This window comes from Triticum urartu, chromosome 7, assembly GCF_003073215.2.
Source record: "Triticum urartu cultivar G1812 chromosome 7, Tu2.1, whole genome shotgun sequence".
NCBI classification, from domain to species: domain Eukaryota; kingdom Viridiplantae; phylum Streptophyta; class Magnoliopsida; order Poales; family Poaceae; genus Triticum; species Triticum urartu.
Genome location: NC_053028.1, coordinates 589,523,297 through 589,547,752, shown reverse-complemented (window position 1 = coordinate 589,547,752; position 24,456 = coordinate 589,523,297). Strand labels below are relative to the sequence as shown.

Below are 24,456 nucleotides of genomic sequence, written 5' to 3'. Positions count from 1 at the left end.
AAATACATCTGATTTGCTATATTTGATTCTTGTATAGTGATGAAATCTTTATTGAATAGTATTTCTCATGTATGTTGAGAGAAATAAAATTAGCGGGGTTAATAAATTGGGATGTGTGCATGTTGAGGGAGTTATTATAGGTAACATTTTCATGCATGCATGTTAAGAGAAATAAAGATAGTGGAGTTGGTGAGATGGGATGTATGATGATGTGGCATGTGTGCATGTTGAGATAAACAGCTGAGGATCAACTTCTTAAATATAGAATATATAGGATTTGTTCTACCTTTTTATTTCCCTTGCACAAGCGAGTTTGCATGTAGTGGTTGGGGCCACGGTGGCTTCTCTTTTTTTTTTGAAAGAAGTTGTCTTTCTTTGCTTCATCTTTCTCTTCTTTTTTATTTTTTCATTTTTCATTTTTTGTATGTCTTGACTTTCCGTTTATTTATTTATTATTTTTGATTGTCCGGTTTCATCTTTGGTTTTATTGTTCTTCCTTTTTTATTTCCTTTTTCATTTTGTTCTTACTTATTAATTTTGTGTTTTGTGGATGGGCTCCTAGCCCGGTGGTTTTTTTTTTTGAAGTGAGCTCCTAGCCCGGTGGTGGGAATGCAGTGGTGTGCTCTCGTAGTCTCGTAAGCGCGGGTTCAATCCATGTGGCGTCTCTGCACGACTCACTCCGCACCAGCCGCCTGACTCGCCCCGCGGCAGTAGTACCCGAGCGATGCTTGTTCGCTACTGCAGAAGCCCCACCACAAACCTATTTTGTATGCTCTTCTCTTTCTCTCTCCGTTGTCCAAATGACGGATATTTGATGGATATGGTCGGACGCCGTGACGTGTTTGTGGATATTTAATGATGTCCGTTTTGATGAATGGTGTTGGTGTTGCTCTAATACTTTCCGTTGGTGCCTTGGCGGTTGCAGAGCCCACATTCACATATCGTTTTCTTCCCCGCACGAGGCAGCTTGGCTGTTTAATTAGCGTATGTCGTGAACAACTACAATAGACCCCGTATCCCTAAAAGAACTACTCCTACTACTTATCATTCAAGAAAAGTTTGAGCGAAAAAAAAGGCCTCCACCAGTTCCGTTGATCCAGAAAAACATTACGGAATCCTGTATAATCACCTCATCCGTCCGTTAAGTTTAAGGAAAGATTAGCCCTTCCCATATAATTTGACGGGTAGAAGATGACAAGTTCATGATGAGCGCCGTGCGTCGTCACTCCGGCATGTCGCCTGACGTCATCTTGTCATGCCGCCACTTTGCCGCCGCCCCTCCGCTGCCCGCTTTGTCGCGTCGTCCCTCTGTCGCCGCCGCCCCAGCAAGGCCTGGGCCGCCGTCATGCCTCCCATACTGCGCTACCCGTGCCGTCTGCCGTGGTAGGACGGCTGCGATACCGCTGTTAGGTTGATCTCTCTCCCGTTCGAGCCCAACAGGTCGAATGGGCCCTTGCATCGCGCCCTGATTGGGGGCGCTCAACCAAACCATGGTTGGTGGACCCCTGTGACCCGCGCTATATAAACGGAGATGAGGGCCGGGGCACGAGTTACGAGGTTAATCGCTATCATAAACCCCACCAACACTCCTTATCGATCTAGGGTTAGCGCGGTGCTCACGGGAAGCACACCACCGTCGCTATCTCTCTGCCATCACCGGCCGCTACTTCACCATGGCCGGCACCGGCCCGAGTTCATCAACACTAGGAGAAGGTTGGTTTACTGGATCTAATCTAGCCTAGTGTTCCAAGAGTCTATCTTTTTTTTCGGGAAGATCTAAGAGTCTATCAACCGCCACTACCGCCACTTGGCCGCCGCCCCTCCGCTGCCCGCTTTGTTACGTCGTCCCTCTGTCGTCGCCGCCCCAACAAGGCCTGGGGCCACCGTCGTGCCTCCCATACTGTGCCACCCCGTGCCGGTCACCGCGGTAGGACAGCTGCGATACCACCACTGTCGCCCTCGCATGGCCACCCTGTATCGCTGTCACGTTGCCCGCATGCACGGGCCACCGCCTCGATGCTCTCCTGACGCTTCCACGCCGGTGCACCGCCGCGCCACCACCCTCCACCGCACCATGCAGTTCACTGTCACACACACACACACGCAAACACACACACACTCTCTCTCTCTCTCTCGTGCCAATGACATGCGGGTTTTACACCATTAGCTAGGTTTATTTAACAAAATTAGAAATAAAAACAGATTTTATGGAAAGAAGTTTACACAAACTGGGAAAAGTTGATGTCTGCCAACTTCCAACTTTTACGGAATTTTTTTTACAGGAGCTGTTGAAGTTATTTGTCTGGTGCTAAAAGCTAGGCCGCTTAGATATTTTCTAGTTTTGTGATTCTTTTTAGAACGTAGACGCTGGGAGCGTCCGGCCTTAAATTAATAAAGCCCACATCGGAACAGGCAGAGTAGCTAACCACGGACATTACAAGTTCGAGACAAAAGCCAGAGCTACGCGAGAAACAGGAAGCTTAAGGTTCAGAGCCTGACTGCGCGAATTATTACAAGGCCGAAGTCCATGGCCTTGAGTACGCTGACTCGCCAAAACAAAAACAAGTGCCCACCCTCAGGCTGGCACCACCGGCTCCCTAGCCGCAACGTAAACCTGGTGAATACAGACTTGGGCATGCTTCATGAGATCAGCGTCCTTCGGCTTCACCAACGGACTCCATTGCTGCAAGAGGAAAGAGCATTTATAGATAATATTAGCCGGATGCGTCGGGAGCTGTCCTTCAATGGTAAGTTCGTTGCATGTCAGCCACAGGGACCATAGCATCGCGCCTATGCTGGTCCACAGCACCCTCTTGCCCTGGCCCTGGACCGAGTCCAGGAGCAGTTTTGTGATATTTAATCTTTCCTAGGCCTCCTTTGGTTTAGAGGAATTTCATAGGAATTTTAGAGGATAGGATTCTTATAAGATTTTTTCCTTTAGAGCCTTTTGGTTCATAGGAATGGATTCCTATTCGTATATAGGATTGGTTCGTATCCTCCACATTTCATAGGAAAATAAAAAAGAGCCTAGACTCAATGGGAAAAATTCCTTTGGTGTCAACCAAATGACATCTTGTTTCCTATTCCTATTTATAGGATTTGAGATACACGTCATCCCATTTCCTACAAGATTCCTATTCCTATGATAATCCTATCCTATGAACCAAAAGAGGCCTAAGAGTCTACACAAACGCTTCCCCTTGTCCCATTGGAGATGCTCTTGCTGTTTTAATTATAGTCTGCGGAAATTTTCTCTATGCCAACAACATGGGGCCAGCTTAGAGGACGAGGCTGCCTGCACGGCCCAATTGCAGCATCTTACAAATGACAGGTGTACGCTCCCAAGCTCCCGCCATGGCCTCCACCGGCGAGCACACGGTGGCCCTGCTTGCCGGCCTTCCCGCCGAGGTCTGGTCCCCCTAGCCTTGCCTCCTTCATTTTCTTTCTCCCTTTCGCCTGTGTATTATTTCAACCCCTGAGATGGATGATGTCTCGCTGTTAACTTTGGTGGGGATCGCCGTTGCAGGCGGCGGAGGCGTACACCACCGACGGGTCCCTTGATTTCGACGGGAACCCGGCGCTCAAGAATCGCACGGGTGGATGGCGCGCGTGCCGCTCAATTCTTGGTAATTTATTTCTTCTTTATTCACCTGTTCTCGGTACTAGTAATAAAATTCTTTGTGTGATGATGATTAGTTCAGTTTTAATCTTGGATCGATGGTGTCTCTGCGTGATGGTTAATTTAGTTTGATCGATGGTGTGCCACGCAGGCACCGAGTTCTGCTACTGCCTGGCCTTCCACGGCATCTCCTTCAACCTCATCACGTACCTCACCGGCGTCCTGGGCCAGAGCAACGTCGCGGCGGCGAGGAACGTGTCCACCTGGCAGGCCACCTGCTTCCTCATGCCTCTCGGCGGCGCCGTCGTCGCAGACTCCTACTGCGGAAGGTACCGCACCATGGTCGTCTCCTGCTTCATCGGCGTCGCAGTAAGTTTTTGCCTGATCCTGACTTGAATTGAATTCTGCAAGATTATTAGACTTTGACAGCTCTCTGTTTTCGCTTGCAGGGGATGCTGATGACAGCTCTCTCAGCGTACCTGCCGCTGCTCGTCAAGAACATCGTGTCGTCCAACATTGTGCCGTCTCAGGAATTCGTCTTGTTTCTCGGCCTCTACATGATCGCCATTGGCTTGGGCGGCCTCCGGCCGTGCCTCATGTCCTTCGGCGCCGACCAGTTCGACGACGGCGATCCGTCGGAGCGCGCCACCAAGGGCTCCTTCTTCAACTGGTACATATTCAACATGAACTGCGCGTCGCTCATATCCAGCACGGCCATCGTGTGGGTGCAGGATCACTGCGGCTGGGCACTGGGCCTCACCATCCCAGCGGTCGTCCTGGCCGCCGGCCTGTCTTGCCTGGTTGCGGCGTTGCGGACGTATAGATTTCAGCGTACCCGCGGCAGCCCGCTCATCCGAGTGTGCCAGGTCGTCGTCGCTGCCGTGAGAAAGTGCGGCATCGAGCTTCCGGCCGATAGCTCTCTGCTCTACGGCATGCTGGAGGACGGCCTCGCCGGAGTTCCGAGGATCGACCACACCACCGATCTCCAGTCAGTTACTACAATCCTCTGAGTTTACCTCGCGTCGCGTGCTTGGTTACCACTAGACTGAATGACTGATATGCTGCTTGCTTGATCAGATTCTTCGACAAGGCCGCCATTCTCGTGGCTTCGGACAAGGAGGTGGAGGCGGCAGCCGCGCCAGCGCGGACCAGCCCGTGGAGACTCTGCGTCGTCACGCAGGTCGAGGAGTTCAAGATTCTCGTGAGGATGCTGCCGCTCTGGGCGTCCGTCGTGTTCTTCTATGCCGTGTCGGCGCAGGTCACGTCGACATTCGTCGAGCAAGGCATGGCGATGGACGCCACCGTCGGCTCCGTGCGCGTCCCGCCGGCATCCATGTCCACCTTCGATATACTCACCATCATCCTCCTGGTCCCGCTCTACGACCGGGCTTTCGTTCCGGCTGCCAGGAGGCTCACCGGGAGGGAGAAAGGCATCTCGGAGCTGCAGAGGATCGGTGCCGGACTCGCCATGCCCGTGCTCGCGATGGCCTCTGCAGCGCTTCTAGAGACGGCGCGCCTCCGTGCTGCGCCAAACTCGACGAGCGTGCTATGGCAGGCGCCGCAGTACGCGCTGATGGGCGTGGGCGAGGTGCTCACCACCATCGGGCAGCTCGACTTCTTCTACGGCCAGGCGCCGGCCGCGATGAAGACCGTGTGCACGGCGCTCGGGCTCCTTGCAATAGCGGCCGGCGGCTACCTTAGCTCGTTCCTACTGACGACCGTGCAGTGGGCGACGGCGACTGGCGGCGCGCCGGGGTGGATCCCCGACGACCTGAATGAGGGTCACCTGGATCGCTTCTTCTGGATGATGGCCGGACTTGGTTGCCTCAATCTAATAGCGTTCGGGAGCTGCGCCAGGAAGTACAAATCCAGGAAAGGTTGATAATTTTGCTTCACCGTGGGCAGAGATTTTTTGCAGCCCACGGTGCATGATGCCAAGAGGTCAAGACAAATGCACGATTCATCAGCGAAAGAGAAATGCCTGAAGAAAGATCAAGAATAGTGAACCATTTCAAAAAAACGAAATTTCTAATTTCCGAACGTTCGGATATTAGTTTTAGATCCAAACGACCTTAGGACCGTTCGATGAGCATTTGGCAGCCCCAATTCAGCTCGATAATTATTGATGCGGGGCCCCAACACAGTCATGCTTTTTCATTTAATTTTAGAAGCACAACTAAGTTTTTGCCTTTTCGAAAAGCATAGTTTTGCTTCTCGCAATAGCATAGGCAGTGTTTTCCCTTTTTAGGAAGTATAATTTCGCTTTTGTGAGAAGCACATAAGCACAAGGAATTTCTGTTTCTGTGCCCCTCATTGCTTAGTCCTGCTCGGTTTTGCCCAAGCAAACTCTTTTTCTCACTTTTCCCGTCCACCGCACCACCCATCCTCACCAATGCCCAAACGGGGGTTTGTCGTTGGTCAAAGGGAGTTGACTGCTAGCCGGCGCTATTACTGACGTGTGGGTTGACACATCGTGCCAGGTGGCGCTCTACAATTGACCGTGTGCTTGCTCGCATGCATGAGTAGTCACATCGTGGTCACGTCGGCAGTTTCACACCGGCGAGTACGCACCATGCGGTTTCCCATGCGAGGAGCAGCGTCACCGGCGTGCCCGCAACACGCCTATTAATGCACTTTATAGCCACACGGCACAACGGTGTTCACCCACTCCTGTCACAATCCCCTCCCCTCCCATCGCTGCCCCACAGCCTTCTTCGTCGTGTGCCTCCACCAAACCCTAGCCACGTCCACTGAACCCTAGATGTCTCCCCTTTCGTAGCCGCAAAAAATTGCCAGGCACGATGGTGGGGTGGGAAGTAGCGGCCTGGAACGACGACACACGCTCTTCATTCTCGGCATGCAGCGCACCCTCCAGGTCGACGAGACGTCGCTCCTCGGCTGCCGCGGCATCATGGTGCCGCCGGACACGCACCTGCCGGTCGGATAGCACTTGTGCATAGAGGGCCTTACGGTGGAGCATGTCCCCAGCGTCGGCACGCCGACCATTCTGCGCGCACTACGTGAATTTTGCCAAAGCCTGCCGCCGAAGGAGCGGTCCAAGCAGCGCTACGCGCCTAACAACCAGCGGTGGTCGGAGATCCTGATGGAGGAGAACGCCGCCCGCATCCAGCACTACGACGGCTGCTACCCAGCGTCACAGAACAACATCGATGAGAGGTACGCCTTCTGGGACGGGCTCTACAGTCCGACGCCAACCCGGTCACAATCCTTCCCTGATTTCATGGCCGTGTGCCGCGAGCAGCTCGGTCTGGACGATGGTGACCGGGTTTCGCCGCCGCGGACCACGGCTCGATCCACACCGCGGGCCACACCCACATCTGCAGGAGGCGGCGATGGTGCCAGCAGCAGGAGGGGCCTCAGCGTTCCTAAGCCGGAGCCAGGGACGCCGGGGACGAGCTCTACAGTCCGCGACGCCGGCCTGAGCATCCCAAAGCCGGACCGAGGTCGAGCTCCCACGACGCCCCTGCTAGTCCCAAAGCCCGAGCCCAGGACGAGCTTGCGCGCGCCCCTACTCGTGCCCAAGCCCGAGCCTGGGACAGGCTCTGGCGGCCCCCTACTCAAGCCCAAGTCGGAGTCGGAGCCATCACTGCTGGCGGAGTATAGAGGGGTGGTGGTCCGCGAGCCCGACGACCCTGCAGACCTATCGGGGCTCCTCCAAGTGCTTCCCCGGCCTTGCTTCAGCAGATAGTAGCATCACGGCGGTGGCCGGGCTCAACAACGTTGGCCCGTAGAGGGTGTGTATCACAACGACGTAGTGATTCGATGAGAGCGGCATCCGCGCGCTCCACATCGAGTTGAGCCTCTGCCGCCCGGTTCAAGTCCAAGACGTCCGGTTCCACCTGTAGGAGGGCATCAATGGCAGCGGCATCCGCGCGCTCCGCCTCGTTCCGTTAAGTGGGAATATTTATGCCCTCGTCGTAAGGCAGTGGCAATTATCTAGTCTTTTTAAAATGTTCATAACATTCATAGAAATCATCACATTTAAAATATATTCATGCGTTACAAAATTGTATTTGTGACATATTAAATATATATATTTGTACAATGTACAAATTTGTTCGTGTGATTGTGGAAAAATGCTTCATAGCTTTCACGGAAATCGTAACACTTAAAGAAGTTTCACACGTTTAAAAAAATATTCATGCCATTTATAAAAAATATTCAATGTGTGTTAAAAAAATATTTACCGCGTATTTAAAAAATGTTCAATGTGCATTTGACAAGTGTTTAATATGCATTCAAAAAAATGCTCAACGTGTATTTGGAAAATGTTCATTGTGTATCTATAAAATGTTTAACATGTATACAAATTATTCAGTGTGCATTTCAAAAATGTTCAACATGTACTTGATTTTTTTAGCGCATTCCTAAAAACTATTCAGGGTTCATACGAGAATTGTTCAACCTGTATTAGAAAAATCAACATGTATTTGAAAAAAAATAGTAAAAACAAACAAACACGAAACCCCCCAAAAAACACAATGAAAATAAGTGGAAAACCATCTCACAGAAACAAAGAAGGGAAAAAGCCCACGCGGAAGCTTCTAAAACCGGTCTATAGAATCTTCTCAAAACCGCTTCCAGGAAGCGGCCCATAAGTGGAAGTGCCACAGGCGAGACATAGCTCTTGCGCGCGGGTTCCTATATGGCGCATAGGGCGCCGCTGAGCGACCTGGCGCGCACCCCCCTGGTGCGGTGGGCGTTCGTATGGGCCGGCCCATGTCCCGTTTAGTTTCCTTTTGTTTTTCTTGAGTTCTCTTTTTTCTTTTTTTCTTTTCTTCCCAAATCCGTGAACATTTTTTTGTAGCAAAATAAAAAAATGTTCGTCAATGTGTAAAAACGCTCAATGATTCATAAAATTCCTTTTTTGTTCATCACCGTGGGCCGAGATTTTTCTTGCAGCCCGCGGTTTATGGTGCCCAAGACAATCAACAATTCATCAATAATAGAGAAATGCCTCAAAAAAGATCAGCAATAGTTTTGTGTGATGATATGATGCAACAAACTTGCAGTCTTTGAACGGATGATGCATGCTCCACTGTAGCATTGCTCTAGCATTAACTCTTGTGTAGTACTAGCAGCTAGAGGAAGATTTCACAGCCAAGTGACAAGTCGTGGATGTGGGAAAAGGGTTTACATGGGTAGCTCCAGGATTTATCGTTTTGAAAGTACTGTAGTCAAACATTGATAATGTTGAAATATGGATGTCCCAATTCATTGAAGCCAAACAACATCCAGTTTTACCATCTAGTTTTATCAGGCAACCATCAGACCATCACTACCAAGATAAAACCAGCAGAGCTAAATCAACTTTCACCATCTACTTAAACAAAACACATACTGGCATGCATAAGGAGTATTGATAGTCCATCACGCTAGCTTAGCACGTACTCCCTCTTGTACAAAGTTGAGTCATCTATTTTGGAACGGAGGAAGTACCTATTATATAGGTATATGTAAGTTCTATCAAACCATACCCACTACTTAAGCCAAAGGGATTAGTTTCAACAAGGCTCATGCATGCGAACGTCAGGGCTTTTCACCATACCCCATTTCATTCAAGCCAAACAACATCCAGTTTTACAGTCTGGTTTTATCAGGCAACCATCACTACCAAGATAAGCCCAGCAGAAGCTAAAGCAGCATTCATCTACTTAAAGAAAACACATGCTGACATATGCATAGGAGTAATAGTCCATGAATAGTAGCGCCACTGACCTCAACACTTCAAGCTAACCATGCTAGAACCAAGAACACTGCCCAAAACACCATGCTAGAACCAAGAACACTGCCCAAAACGATCGCTTGTACGATGTTGCAAAAGAACACTGACCACTCCAACGGACATTAAGCTTGGATGATGAAACATGTTGGTGCTTTTAACTTCACCAGCAAAAAGGGTCACAAGAAAAATCTGCTCCGGTTTTGAAGCAACATGGTCTGCCTCCTTCAGGATCTGAACTCCCATACGCCATGAATCCGCAGTCTTTAGTACTGCCCCATGTCAAATTAGTCAGATTCCCCGCTATGGAGCGCCCTTTCGCCCTTGAAATTGAAGATAAATCAGGATTGCGGAAGATGAACACCGCATGCCTCAGCACCCTTGCGTTCTGCAGGAAGTACTTGAGAAAAGCCATCTTGCCTTCCTCCCCTCTGAATTCACGGATAGTCATAATCTCGACGCGCAACATAATGCTCACGATAGGGCCAACCTCATCCCAGAACTTATTAAGTTCGAGCTTGCCAGTGGGTTCATCACATCTTTCACACTGCAGATTGGTTAAGTCAGTGAACAGTTAACTACTGATGAATTATGCATTGCAGCAGCAACACTAAAAAGATGATGGATAATAACTGAAAAGATAGTAGCGCTGCTAATAGCATGCTAAACCATTCTAAGCAATGTCTTGCTAAATAAACCAATGTACGATGTCTCACTAATAGCAAGTGAATGAAGCGAGAACGCAATATAGAATGCTAATAGTGTATTTTAAGGACGGCGCTGTTTTGCAATGGCACACTATTTCTTTCATTGTATATAATGCTAGGAGCTTATAGTAGGTGGTGATGAAGATGAGTACCCTGATATGCAGACTCGACGCATTAGGAAAGCACTTCAGGAAAGTGGCCACCATCTTGGCATCATCATGGACTCCAAAACGCACATTCAGGCTCAGCGTAGTCACGCTTGTGAACATAGTGCTTGCGCTTGGCTTCATCCCAGGCTGGAATGGAATGCGCCCAATTATTCAACAAAGAAAGATCAGACATTGAATTGAACATCTTTGCCAATTGAACAAATGGAAAGTTTAGATAGGTGATCTACCATGATGATGGTGCCGCCGGCCTCAAGGGCGCACTTTCCTGGCTCCAGGTACCCGAACGATTTCAGGTTGGGGGCATTGCCAATGTTGATCCCGGTGCGCAAGCCACTGGCAGGGTTTAGAGATCGCCGAACCTTGTACAGGATGAGCCGCTTGAGGCGCGGGGTGTCCGCCATGACGACGCTCTCCATCACGGAATCGAAGATCTGCACGCACAGGAGGCTCTGGCTGACGAGGCGGAGGCCCAACCCCTTCACGCTCCCTTGAATGTTGAGGATCTCCAGAACGGGGCTGCTGGCGACGATGGCTTCGACGTCCCCATCCTCCATGACGACGCCGAAGATGCCGAGCTCGCGGAGGTTGGGGAAGGAGGCGTCGCCGAGGCAGGCCACATCAGGGAACTTCCAGACGCCGACGTAGAGGCGGGTGAGGGTGGCGATGCGGAAGAGCGTGCCGGGGAGATTCACCTCGCGCGGGCAGGGGCGGTTGACGAGGACGAGCTCCTGGACGCCCTTGGCGGCCATGAGACGGAGCCAGCGCTTGAGCTTGGCGTGGCACGCGTCCATGGGGGTGCAGAGGAGGTAGACGCAGCGGAAGGGCCCGGGGTGAGCGGCGAGGGCGCGCGACACCGCGGCCGAGACGGCCAGCGCGTCGGCGCGGGTCGGGGGCCAGTGGTCCAGGAGGAGTAGATGGCACTGGCGGTCCGAGAACTTACGCTGCGGGTGCACTTAAGTCACGGTATTTGTAACTGAAAAAACCCGTCATAAAACTTGCATTGCGGGTGCAGATAGGTCACATATGCCATTTGAACCGGCCTGTTCTATTTTCGAGAAAAACCCGTCATAAAACTTGCGTTGCGGGTGCAGATAGGTCACATTTCAAATTTTTCGTTCCTGGACATTTTTATAAAGTCACGAATCACAAATATTTTTAATAAATATTTTCTAATTTATCGTCCGAGAATTTTTTTCTAAATTCGCGAATCACAACCATTTTTTTAAATGTTCACCACTTAAAACAAATGTTCGCAAATCACAAATATTTTTCAAATTTATCATTCGCGAACATTTTTTAAAGTCGTGAACAAATATTTTTCAAATTAATCCTTCATGAACATTTTCAAATTTATTGTTCGCAAACATTTTCAAAATTTTCATTCATGGACATTTATTAAAATCACGAGTCACAAATGTTTTTAATAAATCTTTTCAAATTTAATGTTTGCGAACTTTTTTTAAAGTGGCGAATCACAAATATTTTTTTAACTGTTCACAACTTAAAAAAATGTTCACAAATCACAAATATTTTTCAAATTTATCGTTCTCAAATTTTTTTAAAGTCGTGGACAAATAGTTTTCAAATTAATCATTCACCAAATTTTCAAATTTATCATTCGCAAGCATTTTCAAAAAAAATCATGGACATTTTCTTAAAGTCACGAATCATAATTTTTTTTAATTTATCGTTCGCGAATTTTTTTAAAGTCGTGAATCACAATTTTTTTAATGCTCACAACTTAAAAAAATTGTTCACGAATCAAAAATATTTTTCAAATTTATCGTTCTCGACCTTTTTTTAATGCCGTCAATAAATAGTTTTCAAATTAATCATTCACGAACATTTTTAAATTTATCATTCAAAAACATTTTCAAATTTTTCGTTCCTGGACATCTTTTTAAAGTCACTAATCACAATTATTTTTAATTTATCGTTCGCGGACAATTTTTTAAAGTCGCGGATCACAAATATATTTTTTTAAACGTTCGCGAACATTTTTTTAAAGTCGTGAACAAATAGTTTTCAAATTTATGGTTCACGAACATTTTCTTAAAGTCGTGGGTCACGAATATATTTTTTGAAATGTTCGCGGACATTTTTTTAAAGTCGTGAACAAATAGTTTTCAAATTTATCGTTCACGAACATTTTTTTAAAGTCACGAATCACATATATTTTTAAAGTCGTGAACAAATTTATCGCGCTTGACCGTTAGAGGGAGAAAACCGGACAGCTGGCCGGTTCAGATGACCTGTGTGACCTATCTGCACCCGTAATGCAAGTTCTATGACGGGTTTCTTCGCTTTGCAAGTACCGTGACTTAAGTGCATCCGCAGCGCAAGTTCTCGGACCGCCGGTGCCATTTACTCCAGGAGGTGGGTATCAACGAGGACGAGCGGCGCGGAGAGCCAGACCCGGCGCCAGCGCGTGGCGAGCACGGCGGTGCGCGCTGCTTCCTTGAAGGAGAGGCGGGAGACGATGTCGTGGAGGAGCGCGTCGGAGAGGCCGCTAATGCGGTCGACGCCGTGGTAGGGGGCGGTACGGCGGGCGGCGAGGCGGGCGGTGTGGGAGACTGGCGGCTCGGGGAGGCAGGTGTAGATGTACGGCAGGAGCTGCTCCGCGTCCATGGCCGCCGGCGGCGGGAGGAGAGCAGAGCACGAGGAGCCCGGCTAAGGTTTCGGGCGAAGAGGCGAGCGACGAGTGAGGAGCAAGGAGGTGTCTGTGAATGAGAGCATCTCCAACAGGCGCCCAACGCGCCGCGTGGTAAAAACGGATTTGGCGCGCGCCCATCGCCTGGTTTGGCGCGGCGCGCAGCGTTTGCTCCAGCAGCCGCGCTGAAAAGCCGCGCGCACGCGCAGCTTCAGCAGGCGCGGTAAAATGCAGCGCGCACTCATTCTACAATATTTTTTAAATTAAAATTACATAGATAAAAAAACGATACAAAGATATTTTACATCGGTGCAACTACTACGGCATAGATAGATAGATAGTTCGACATACATAGATAGATAGATACTACTACAGCATAGATAGATAGATACAAACTACTACGGCATACATAGATAGAAAACTACTCCAAGTCGCTACCATCACCATCATCATTCTCGTCGGTGTCGTCCGAGGTTGAGAGCCATATGTCGTCCCAACGTTCATCGTCCGAGGTGAAGAACGACCTCCTGTTGGGGAACGTAGTAATTTCAAAAAAATTCCTACGCACACGCAAGATCATGGTGATGCATAGCAACGAGGGGAGAGTGTGATCTACGTACCCTTGTAGACCGACAGCGGAAGCGTTATGACAACGCGGTTGATGTAGTCGTACGTCTTCACGGCCCGGCCGATCAAGCACCGAAACTACGGCACCTTCGAGTTCTAGCACACGTTCAGCTCGATGACGATCCCCGGACTCCGATCCAGCAAAGTGTCGGGGAAGAGTTCCGTCAGCATGACGACGTGATGACGATCTTGATGTACTACCGTCGCAGGGCTTCGCCTAAGCACCGCTACAATATTATCGAGGATTATGGTGGAAGGGGGCACCGCACACGGCTAAGGATATGATCACGTGGATCAACTTATGTGTCTAAGGGTGCCCCCTGCCCCCGTATATCAAGGAGCAAGGGGAGGAGGCCGGCCGACCCCTATGGCGCGCCAAGGAGGAGTCCTCCTCCTAGTAGGAGTAGGACTCCTACTAGGAGGGGAAAGAAGTGGGGAGGGAGAAGGAAAGGGGGGCGCCGCCCCCCCTCTCCTAGTCCAATTTGGACCAGGGGGGAGGAGGCGTGCGGCCCACCTTTGGCTGCCCCTTTCTCTCTCCACTAAGGCCCATATGGCCCATTACTTCTCCCCGGGGGTTCCGGTAACCCTCCGGCTCTCCGGTTTTCTCCAAAATCACCCGGAACACTTCCGGTGTCCGAATATAGCCGTCCAATATATCAATCTTTATGTCTCGACCATTTCGAGACTCCTCGTTATGTCTGTGATCACATCCGGGACTCCGAACTAACTTCGGTACATCAAAACTCATAATATAACTGTCATCGAAACCTTAAGCGTGCGGACCCTACGGGTTCGAGAACAATGTAGACATGACCGAGACACGTCTCCGGTTAATAACCAATAGCGGAACCTGGATGCTCATATTGGCTCCTACATATTCTAGAAGATCTTTATCGGACAGACCGCATAACAACATACGTTGTTCCCTTTGTCATCGGTATGTTACTTGCCCAAGATTCGATCGTCGGTATCTCAATACCTAGTTCAATCTCGTTACCGGCAAGTATCTTTACTCGTTTCGTAATACATCATCTCGCAACTAACTCATTAGTTCTAATGCTTGCAAGGCTTATGTGATGTGCATTACCGAGAGGGCCCAGAGATACCTCTCCGACAATCGGAGTGACAAATACTAATCTCGAAATACGCTAACCCAACATTCACCTTTGGAGACACCTGTAGAGCTCCTTTATAATCACCCAGTTACGTTGTGATGTTTGGTAGCACACAAAGTGTTCCTCCGGTAAACGGGAGTTGCATAATCTCATAGTCATAGGAACATGTATAAGTCATGAAGAAAGCAATAGCAACATACTAAACGATCGGGTGCTAAGCTAATAGAATGGGTCATGTCAACGACATCATTCTCCTAATGATGTGATCCCATTAATCAAATGACAACACATGTCTATGGTTAGGAAACATAACCATCTTTGATTAACGAGCTAGTCAAGTAGAGGCATACTAGTGACGTTTGGTTTGTCTATGTATTCACACAAGTATTATGTTTCCGGATAATACAATTCTAGCATGAATCATAAACATTTATCATGGTACAAGGAAATAAAATAATAACATTATTATTGCCTCTAGGGCATATTTTCTTTAGTGTCCCACTTGCACTAGAGTCAATAATCTAGATTACACAGTAATGATTCTAACACCCATGGAGCTTTGGTGTTGATCATGTTTTGCTCGTGGAAGAGGCTTAGTCAACGGGTCTGCTACATTCAGATCCGTATGTATCTTGCAAATCTCTATGTCTCCCACCTGGACTAGATCCCGGATGGAATTGAAGCGTCTCTTGATGTGCTTGGTTCTCTTGTGAAATCTGGATTCCTTTGCCAAGGCAATTGCACCAGTATTGTTACAAAAGATTTTCATTGGACCCGATGCACTAGGTATGACATCTAGATCAGATATGAACTCCTTCATCCAGACTCCTTCGTTTGCTGCTTCCGAAGCAGCTATGTACTCCGCTTCACATGTAGATCCCGCCACAACGCTTTGTTTAGAGCTGCACCAACTAACAGCTCCACCGTTTAATGTAAACACGTATCCGGTTTGCGATTTAGAATTGTCCGGATCAGTGTCAAAGCTTGCATCAACGTAAACATTTATGATGAGCTCTTTGTCACCTCCATATATGAGAAACATATCCTTAGTCCTTTTCAGGTATTTCAGGATGTTCTTGACCGATGTCCAGTGATCCACTCCTGGATTACTTTGGTACCTCCCTGCTAGACTTATAGCAAGACACACATCAGGTCTGGTACACAGCATTGCATACATGATAGAGCCTATGGCTGAAGCATAGGGAACATCTTTCATTTTCTCTCTATCTTCTGCATTGGTCGGACTTTGAGTCTTACTCAATTTCACACCTTGTAACACAGGTAAGAATCCTTTCTTTTCTTGATCCATTTTGAACTTTTTCAAAACTTTGTCAAGGTATGTGCTTTGTGAAAGTCCAATTAAGCGTCTAGATCTGTCTCTATAGATGTTGATGCCCAATATGTAGGCAGCTTCACCAAGGTCTTTCATTGAAAAACTTTTATTCAAGTATCCTTTTATGCTATCCAGAAATTCTATATCATTTCCGATTAGTAATATGTCATCTACATATAATATCAGAAATGCTACAGAGCTCCCACTCACTTTCTTGTAAATACAGGCTTCTCCAAAATTCTGTATAAAACCAAATGCTTTGATCACACTATCAAAGCGTTTATTCCAACTCCGAGAGGCTTGCACCAGTCCATAAATGGATCGCTGGAGCTTGCGCACTTTGTTAGCTCCCTTTGGATTGACAAAACCTTCCGGCTGCATCATATACAACTCTTCTTGCAGAAATCCATTCAGGAATGCAGTTTTGACATCCATTTGCCAAATTTCATAATCATAAAATGCGGCAATTGCTAACATGATTCAGACAGACTTAAGCATCGCTACGGGTGAGAAGGTCTCATCGTAGTCAATCCCTTGAACTTGCCGAAAACCTTTTGCGACAAGTCGAGCTTTGTAGACAGTAACATTACTTTCAGCGTCAGTCTTCTTCTTGAAGATCCATTGCTTTCTGATCATTAGGCAAGTCAACCAAAGTCCATACTTTGTTCTCATACATGGATCCCATCTCAGATTTCATGGCTTCAAGCCATTTTGCGGAATCTGGGCTCACCATCGCTTCTTCATAGTTCGTAGGTTCATCATGATCTAGTAGCATGACTTCCAGAACAGGATTACCGTACCACTCTGGCGCGGATCCTACTCTGGTTGATCTACGAGGTTCAGTAGTATCTTGTTATGAAGTTTCATGATCATTATCATTAGCTTCCTCACTAATTGGTGTAGTTGTCACAGAAACTGGTTTCTGTGATGTACTACTTTCCAATAAGGGAGCAGGTACAGTTACCTCGTCAAGTTCTACTTTCCTCCCACTCACTTCTTTTGAGAGAAACTCCTTCTCTAGAAAGTTTCCAAATTTAGCAACAAAAGTCTTGCCTTCGGATCTGTGATAGAAGGTGTATCCAATAGTTTCCTTTGGATATCCTATGAAGACACATTTCTCCGATTTGGGTTCGAGCTTATCAGGTTGAAGCTTTTTCACATAAGCATCGCAGCCCCAAACTTTCAGAAACAACAACTTTGGTTTCTTGCCAAACCATAGTTCATAAGGCGTCGTCTCAACGGATTTTGATGGTGCCCTATTTAACGTGAATGCGTCCGTCTCTAGAGCATATCCCCAAAACGATAGCGGTAAATCAGTAAGAGGCATCATAGATCGCACCATATCTAGTAAAGTACGATTACGATGTTCGGACACACCATTACGCTGTGGTGTTCCAGGTGGCGTGAGTTGCGAAACTATTCCACATTGTTTCAAATGTACACCAAACTCGTAACTCAAATATTCTCCTCCACGATCAGATCGTAGGAATTTTATTTTCTTGTTACGATGATTTTCAACTTCACTCTGAAATTTTTTGAACTTTTCAAACGTTTCAGACTTATGTTTCATGAAGTAGATATACCCATATCTGCTTAAGTCATCTGTGAAGATGAGAAAATAACGATATCCGCCACGAGCCTCAACATTCATCGGACCACATACATCTGTATGTATGATTTCCAACAAATCTGTTGCTCTCTCCATAGTACTGGAGAACGGTGTTTTTGTCATCTTACCCATAAGGCACCATTCGCAAGTACCAAGTGATTCATAATCAAGTGGTTCCAAAAGCCCATCAGTATGGAGTTTCTTCATGCGCTTTACACCGATATGACCCAAACGGCAGTGCCACAAATAAGTTGCACTATCATTATCAACTCTGCATCTTTTGGCTTCAACATTATGAATATGTGTGTCACTACTATCGAGATTTAATAAGAATAGACCACTCTTTAAGGGTGCAAGACCATAAAAGATATTACTCATATAAATAGAACAACCATTATTCTCTGATTTAAATGAATAACCATCTCGCATCAAACAAGATCCAGATATAATGTTCATGCTTAACGCTGGCACCAAATAACAATTATTTAGGTCTAATACTAATCCCGAAGGTAGATGTAGAGGTAGCGTGTCGACTGCGATCACATCAACTTTGGAACCATTTCCCACGCGCATCGTCACCCCGTCCTTAGCCAATCTTCGCTTAATACGTAGTCCCTGTTTCGAGTTGTAAATATTAGCAACAGAACCAGTATCAAATACCTAGGTGCTACTGCGAGAATTAGTAAGATACACATCAATAACATGTATATCACATATACCTTTGTTCACCTTGCCATCCTTCTTATCCGCCAAATACTTAGGGCAGTTCCGCTTCCAGTGACCAGTCTGCTTGTAGTAGAAGCACTCAGTTTCAGGCTTAGGTCCAGGTTTGGGTTTCTTCTCTTGAGTAGCAACTTGCTTGTTGTTCTTTTTGAAGTTCCCCTTCTTCTTCCCTTTGCCCTTTTTCTTGAAACTAGTGGTCTTGTTGACCATCAACACTTGATGCTCCTTCTTGATTTCTACCTCCGCAGCTTTCAGCATTGCGAAGAGCTCGGGAATAGTCTTATTCATCCCTTGCATATTATAGTTTATCACAAAGCTCTTGTAGCTTGGTGGCAGTGATTGGAGAATTCTGTCAATGACGCAATCATCTGGAAGATTAACTCCCAATTGAATCAAGTGATTATTATACCCAGACATTTTGAGTATATGCTCACTGACAGAACTGTTCTCCTCCATCTTGCAGCTATAGAACTTATTGGAGACTTCATATCTCTCAATCCGGGCATTTTCTTGAAATATTAACTTCAACTCCTGGAACATCTCATATACTCCATGACGTTCAAAACGTCGTTGAAGTCCCGATTCTAAGCTGTAAAGCATGGCACACTGAACTATCGAGTAGTCATCAGCTTTGCTCTGCCAGACATTCATAACATCTGGTGTTGCTCCAGCAGCAGGCCTGGCACCCAGCGGTGCTTCTAGGACGTAATTCTTCTGTGCAGCAATGAGGATAATCCTCAAGTTACGGACCCAGTCCGTGTAATTTTTACCATCATCTTTCAACTTTGCTTTCTCAAGGAACGCATTAAAATTCAACGGAACAACAGCACGGGCCATCTATCTACAATCAAACATAAACAAGCAAGATACTATCAGGTACTAAGTTCATGATAAATTTAGGTTCAATTAATCATATTACTAAAGAACTCCCACTTAGATAGACATCCCTCTAATCCTCTAAGTGATTACGTGATCCAAATCAACTAAACCATGTCCGATCATCACGTGAGATGGAGTAGTTTCATTGGTGAACATCGCTATGTTGATCATATCTACTATATGATTCACGCTCAACCTTTCGGTCTCTGTGTTCCGAGGCCATATCTGTATATGCTTGGCTCGTCAAGTATAACCTGAGTATTCTGCGTGTGCAACTGTTTTGCACCCGTTGTATTTGAACGTAGAGCCTATCACACCCGATCATCAGTGGTGTCTCAGCACGAAGAACTTTCGCAACGGTGCATACTCAGGGAGAAAACTTCTTGATAATTAGTGAGAGATCATCTTAAAATGCTACCGTCAATCAAAGCAAGATAAGATGCATAAAAGATAAACATCACATGCAATCAATATAAGTGATATGATATGGCCATCATCATCTTGTGCTTGTGATCTCCATCTTCGAAGCACCGTCGTGATCACCATCGTCACCGGCGCGACACCTTGATCACCATCGTAGCATCGTTGTCGTCTCGCCAATCTTATGCTTCCACGACTATCGCTACCGCTTAGTGATAAAGTAAAGCATTACAGCGCAATTGCATTGCATACAATAAAGCGACAACCATATGGCTCCTGCCAGTTGCTGATAACTTGGTTACAAAACATGATCATCTCATACAATAAAATTTAGCATCATGTCTTGACCATATCACATCACAACATGCCCTGCAAAAACAAGTTAGACGTCCTCTACTTTGTTGTTGCAAGTTTTGCGTGGCTGCTACGGGCTTAAGCAAGAACCAATCTTACCTACGCATCAAAACCACAACGATAGTTTGTCAAGTTGGTGCTGTTTTAACCTTCGCAAGGACCGGGCGTAGCCACACTCGGTTCAACTAAAGTTGGAGAAACTGTCACCCGCTAGCCACCTTTGTGCAAAGCACGTCGGGAGAACCGGTCTCGCGTAAGTGTACGCGTAATGTCGGTCCGGGCCGCTTCATCCAACAATACCGCGGAACCAAAGTATGACATGCTGGTAAGCAGTATGACTTATATCGCCCACAACTCACTTGTGTTCTACTCGTGCAAATAACATCAACACATAAAAACTACGCTCGGATGCCACTGTTGGGGAACGTAGTAATTTCAAAAAATTTCCTACGCACACGCAAGATCATGGTGATGCATAGCAACGAGGGGAGAGTGTGATCTACGTACCCTTGTAGACCGACAGCGGAAGCGTTATGACAACGCGGTTGATGTAGTCGTACGTCTTCACGGCTCGACCGATCAAGCACCAAAACTACGGCACCTTCGAGTTCTAGCACACGTTCAGCTCGATGACGACCCCCGGACTCCGATCCAGCAAAGTGTCGGGGAAGAGTTCCGTCAGCACGACGGCGTGGTGACGATCTTGATGTACTACCGTCGCAGGGCTTCGCCTAAGCACCGCTACAATATTATCGAGGATTATGGTGGAAGGGGGCACCGCACAGGGTTAAGAATATGATCACGTGGATCAACTTATGTGTCTAGGGGTGCCCCCTGCCCCGTTATATCAAGGAGCAAGGGGAGGAGGCCGGCCGGCCCCTATGGCGCGCCAAGGAGGAGTCCTCCTCCTAGTAGGAGTAGGACTCCTACTAGGAGGGGGAATGAAGTGGGGAGGGAGAAGGAAAGGGGGGCGCCGCCCCCCTCTCCTAGTCCAATTCGGACCAGGGGGGAGGAGGCGCGCGGCCCACCTTTGGCTGCCCCTCTCTCTCTCCACTAAGGCCCATATGGCCCATTACTTCTCCCCCGGGGGGGGGGGGGGTTCCGGTAACCCTCCGGCTCTCCGGTTTTCTCCGAAATCACCCGGAACACTTCCGGTGTCCGAATATAGCTGTCCAATATATCAATCTTTATGTCTCGACCATTTCAAGACTCCTCGTCATGTTCGTGATCACATCCGGGACTCCGAACTAACTTCGGTACATCAAAACTCATAAACTCATAATATAACTGTCATCGAAACCTTAAGCGTGCGGACCCTACGGGTTCGAGAACAATGTAGACATGACCGAGACACGTCTCCGGTCAATAACCAATAGCGGAATCTGGATGCTCATATTGGCTCCTACATATTCTACGAAGATCTTTATCGGTCAGACCGCATAACAACATACGTTGTTCCCTTTGTCATCGGTATGTTACTTGCCCGAGATTCGATCGTCGGTATCTCAATACCTAAGTCAATCTCGTTACCGGCAAGTCTCTTTACTTGTTTCATAATACATCATCTCGCAACTAACTCATTAGTTGTAATGCTTGCAAGGCTTATGTGATGTGCATTACCGAGAGGGCCCAGAGATACCTCTCCGACAATCGGAGTGACAAATCCTAATATCGAAATACGCCAACCCAACATTCACCTTTAGAGACACCTGTAGAGCTCCTTTATAATCACCCAGTTACGTTGTGACGTTTGGTAGCACACAAAGTGTTCCTCCGGTAAATGGGAGTTGTATAATCTCATAGTCATAGGAACATGTATAAGTCATGAAGAAAGCAATAGCAACATACTAAACGATCGGGTGCTAAGCTAATGGAATGGGTCATGTCAACCACATCATTCTCCTAATGATGTGATCCCATTAATCAAATAACAACACATGTCTATGGTTAGAAAACATAACCATCTTCGATTAACGAGCTAGTCAAGTAGAGGCATACTAGTGACGTTTGGTTTGTCTATGTATTCACACAAGTATTATGTTTCCGGATAATACAATTCTAGCATGAATAATAAACATTTATCATGATATAAGGAAATAAAATAATAACATTATTATTGCCTCTAGGGTATATTTCCTTCACCTCCCACCTGCGGAGATGATGTCGCACTGCTCGTTCGCCACTGCCTTCCGCTGACGCCGGTCCGCCCGCTCCGAGCGGCGCCTTGCCGTCCTCTCCACCCAGTAGGCACGCTCGGCGTCGACGTCCTCTGGGTGGCGACGGCGCCACTCCGCCATGGCTCGCTCGTCCTCCTCGGCAACGAGGAGACGGCGCTGCCGCCGAGAGTGGTCGGCACGGTCCATGTCCGTGATGAGACGCGGCGGAGGGGCGACGCGCTGCGCCTCCTCGCGTGTGAAGACGTCCCGGAAATTCATTTGCGACCGGGGCCTCTCCAAGCGCCACGCCGCCGCGTCGTACGCGCGGGCCGCCTCGCGCGCGCTCCGGAACGTCCCGAGGCCGAGCCAGACGTCGCCGGCCCGTATCTTGATGGAGTACCAGCCGTTGGGGCGCTCGCGGACGCCGCGGAAGTCCGAAGCACCCCGGCGGCGCGACGACATGGTGGCGCGATGGTGGCGCAGAAAGTGGCGAAGCGGCGAGGTTGCGAGGAGGAGGGCACGTGGCTATTCTGTGCGCGTGGCGAAGCGCGGGACTTTATAGGCGCGCGTGAAGCGGCGCGCCGAATCTACCGGGCCGCCTGCCGCTTTCTCCCCCGCGCGCGCAAACGCTTCCCGCGCACGGTTACTTCCCGCCATCGCTGAAGCGCGCGGAACCAACCGACACGCGCGAAAAACTGCTTTTACCGCGCGGGCGCGCGTTTTGCCGCGCCTGTTGGAGATGCTCTGAGTGGCGGCGACGGTGAGGAGAGGAGATGTAGGGTTTGGTCGGTGGTGGTGTCTGCTTCGGGCGGGCCAAATGTTGGCAACTGTATGCTCTTGGGCCCATCAATTAGGAGTACGTATTTAATTTGCTTTGTTTATTTCGAGGTCCACTGTTTAATTCACTTCATGAGTGCAAGTAAACTAAGGTACTGTTCAGCTCGAGCGACATGGAGCTCTCTCTTCAAAAAAAAGTAAAAATCATATGTTAAAGTTTTTGAAAAATATCACCCGCAAAAAAAAAGTTTTGAAAAATATGAAAAAAAACATGAACCTTAGGGATTTATACTACATCTATGTGATGAAATAAGTTTTGATGAGAGCTACACAAAAAAAATCATATATTTCTAGCACATGCACTATTCTCTATCCAAGTCCATAATTTTTTTTTGTGCATCTCACACCAAAGCCTATTTCATCATGAAATATTACAGTAATGTAGTATACATTTATATGTCCATGTGTGTTTCTTAGAATTTTTGAAACTTTAAAATGTGATTTTCAATTTTTTCAAAAAACAAGCCCCATAGAGCACAAGTTCCAAAATCCACTCTCGATATAAGCGGGCTATAAGGATGTAATAATTATATTGTTATTGAAAAAAGGCTAATATTCTTATTGAGTTAGAGGAGAGAGAAGAAAAGTGAGTTCGAAGAAACATTGTGAGAGAAGGAATTGAGCCAGATAGTGATAAAGTGGTAAAAGGAGAGAGGTGATATGTTGGACGAGCTCGCATGCTCCTGCTACGTGGACCAATGGAACATTGCAATGTTTTTTTTTGAACACCACCTCTAATATTAATTAACCAAAAGAGAGTTACAATCGTTCATTACAGAATTCACCATACAAGGTGGTACATTATTAATAAGAATACCATCCGATCTATTATCAAAGCAAAACTTTGCAATTAAATGTGCTACCCCATTGGCCGAGCGGCTAATCTTGTTGATTTGTAAGCTATTAATCAGCTTAGTGATACTTCTTGCTTTGTTCTTCAAATCGAGCAAATTTGACCTGTCAAAAAGATCATTTGCAAGGGATGCAGCAACAAACGCACATTCAGTCTCTAAAATTATAGAATTGTGGAGAGTACTAAAAACAATAATAGCACCTATATAAAGACCGGCAATACACGCCCTTAGCTCCGCTTCCTCCACACTTTTACAGCACCCAATGAAATCCCAAGACGATATAATGACATACCCAGAAGAATCTCTAGCCACCACATCCACACTTGTGGCGCTGATGCTCTCCATGGGACTTGCGTCGACATTAATCTTGATATAACCTGGAGGCGGGGCCTTCCAATCCATCTTGGTCACCGCCAAATTAGGAACAGTTCTCAATCCATGCATTTGACCTTTTTCTTTATTTTTTGTGTCCACAAGAGGTACGGCATGAGCAACAAATGATGACCAATAATTATCCACAAAGGTAGCGGATGCTAAGATAGATTTCTTTCTTTTACCAAAAATCAGATCATTTCTCAAATGTCAGGCTCTCCAAAATATGAAAATAATTTGGTCCCACGTAATATGGCTCAAATGACTTAGAAGACTAAGAAACCAGTC

At 47.3% G+C, this 24,456-nt stretch overlaps 2 protein-coding genes and 1 pseudogene across 2 annotated transcripts; 1 reads left to right on the top strand and 2 right to left on the bottom strand.

The window, feature by feature from the left end:
* Positions 1 to 3,172: 3,172 nt before the first annotated feature.
* On the top strand, positions 3,173 to 5,539 carry LOC125521186 (protein NRT1/ PTR FAMILY 8.3-like). Its single transcript, XM_048686239.1, has 5 exons — positions 3,173 to 3,408; positions 3,527 to 3,626; positions 3,771 to 3,988; positions 4,069 to 4,607; positions 4,697 to 5,539. The coding sequence occupies exons 1-5, from the start codon at positions 3,325 to 3,327 to the stop codon at positions 5,499 to 5,501; spliced, it is 1,746 nt and encodes a 581-aa protein (XP_048542196.1). The 5' UTR covers positions 3,173 to 3,324; the 3' UTR covers positions 5,502 to 5,539.
* Positions 5,540 to 9,248: 3,709 nt separating this feature from the next.
* LOC125525282 lies at positions 9,249 to 12,883 on the bottom strand (annotated as a pseudogene).
* A 427-nt stretch (positions 12,884 to 13,310) lies between these two features.
* Positions 13,311 to 24,240, bottom strand: LOC125519124. The gene is made up of 4 exons (XM_048684000.1): positions 24,089 to 24,240; positions 23,806 to 23,899; positions 22,092 to 22,630; positions 13,311 to 13,413 (listed from the first exon to the last, which is right to left on the bottom strand). The coding sequence occupies exons 1-4, from the start codon at positions 24,238 to 24,240 to the stop codon at positions 13,311 to 13,313; spliced, it is 888 nt and encodes a 295-aa protein (XP_048539957.1).
* Positions 24,241 to 24,456: the final 216 nt, after the last annotated feature.

Bases quoted from the DNA above. Each gene is read 5' to 3' on its own strand.
- LOC125521186 (XM_048686239.1), top strand. From the start codon at position 3,325: ATGACAGGTGTACGCTCCCAAGCTCCCGCCATGGCCTCCACCGGCGAG. The intron at 3,409-3,526 runs GTCTGGTCCCCC...TCGCCGTTGCAG, and splicing joins TTGCCGGCCTTCCCGCCGAG to GCGGCGGAGGCGTACACCAC. The intron at 3,989-4,068 runs GTAAGTTTTTGC...TTTCGCTTGCAG, and splicing joins CCTGCTTCATCGGCGTCGCA to GGGATGCTGATGACAGCTCT.
- LOC125519124 (XM_048684000.1), bottom strand. From the start codon at position 24,240: ATGCATGGATTGAGAACTGTTCCTAATTTGGCGGTGACCAAGATGGAT. The intron at 23,900-24,088 runs GTATGTCATTAT...TCTTTTTGACAG, and splicing joins GTGGCTAGAGATTCTTCTGG to GTCAAATTTGCTCGATTTGA. The intron at 22,631-23,805 runs GTAGCACATTTA...CGCACAGAATAG, and splicing joins TTAGCCGCTCGGCCAATGGG to CCACGTGCCCTCCTCCTCGC.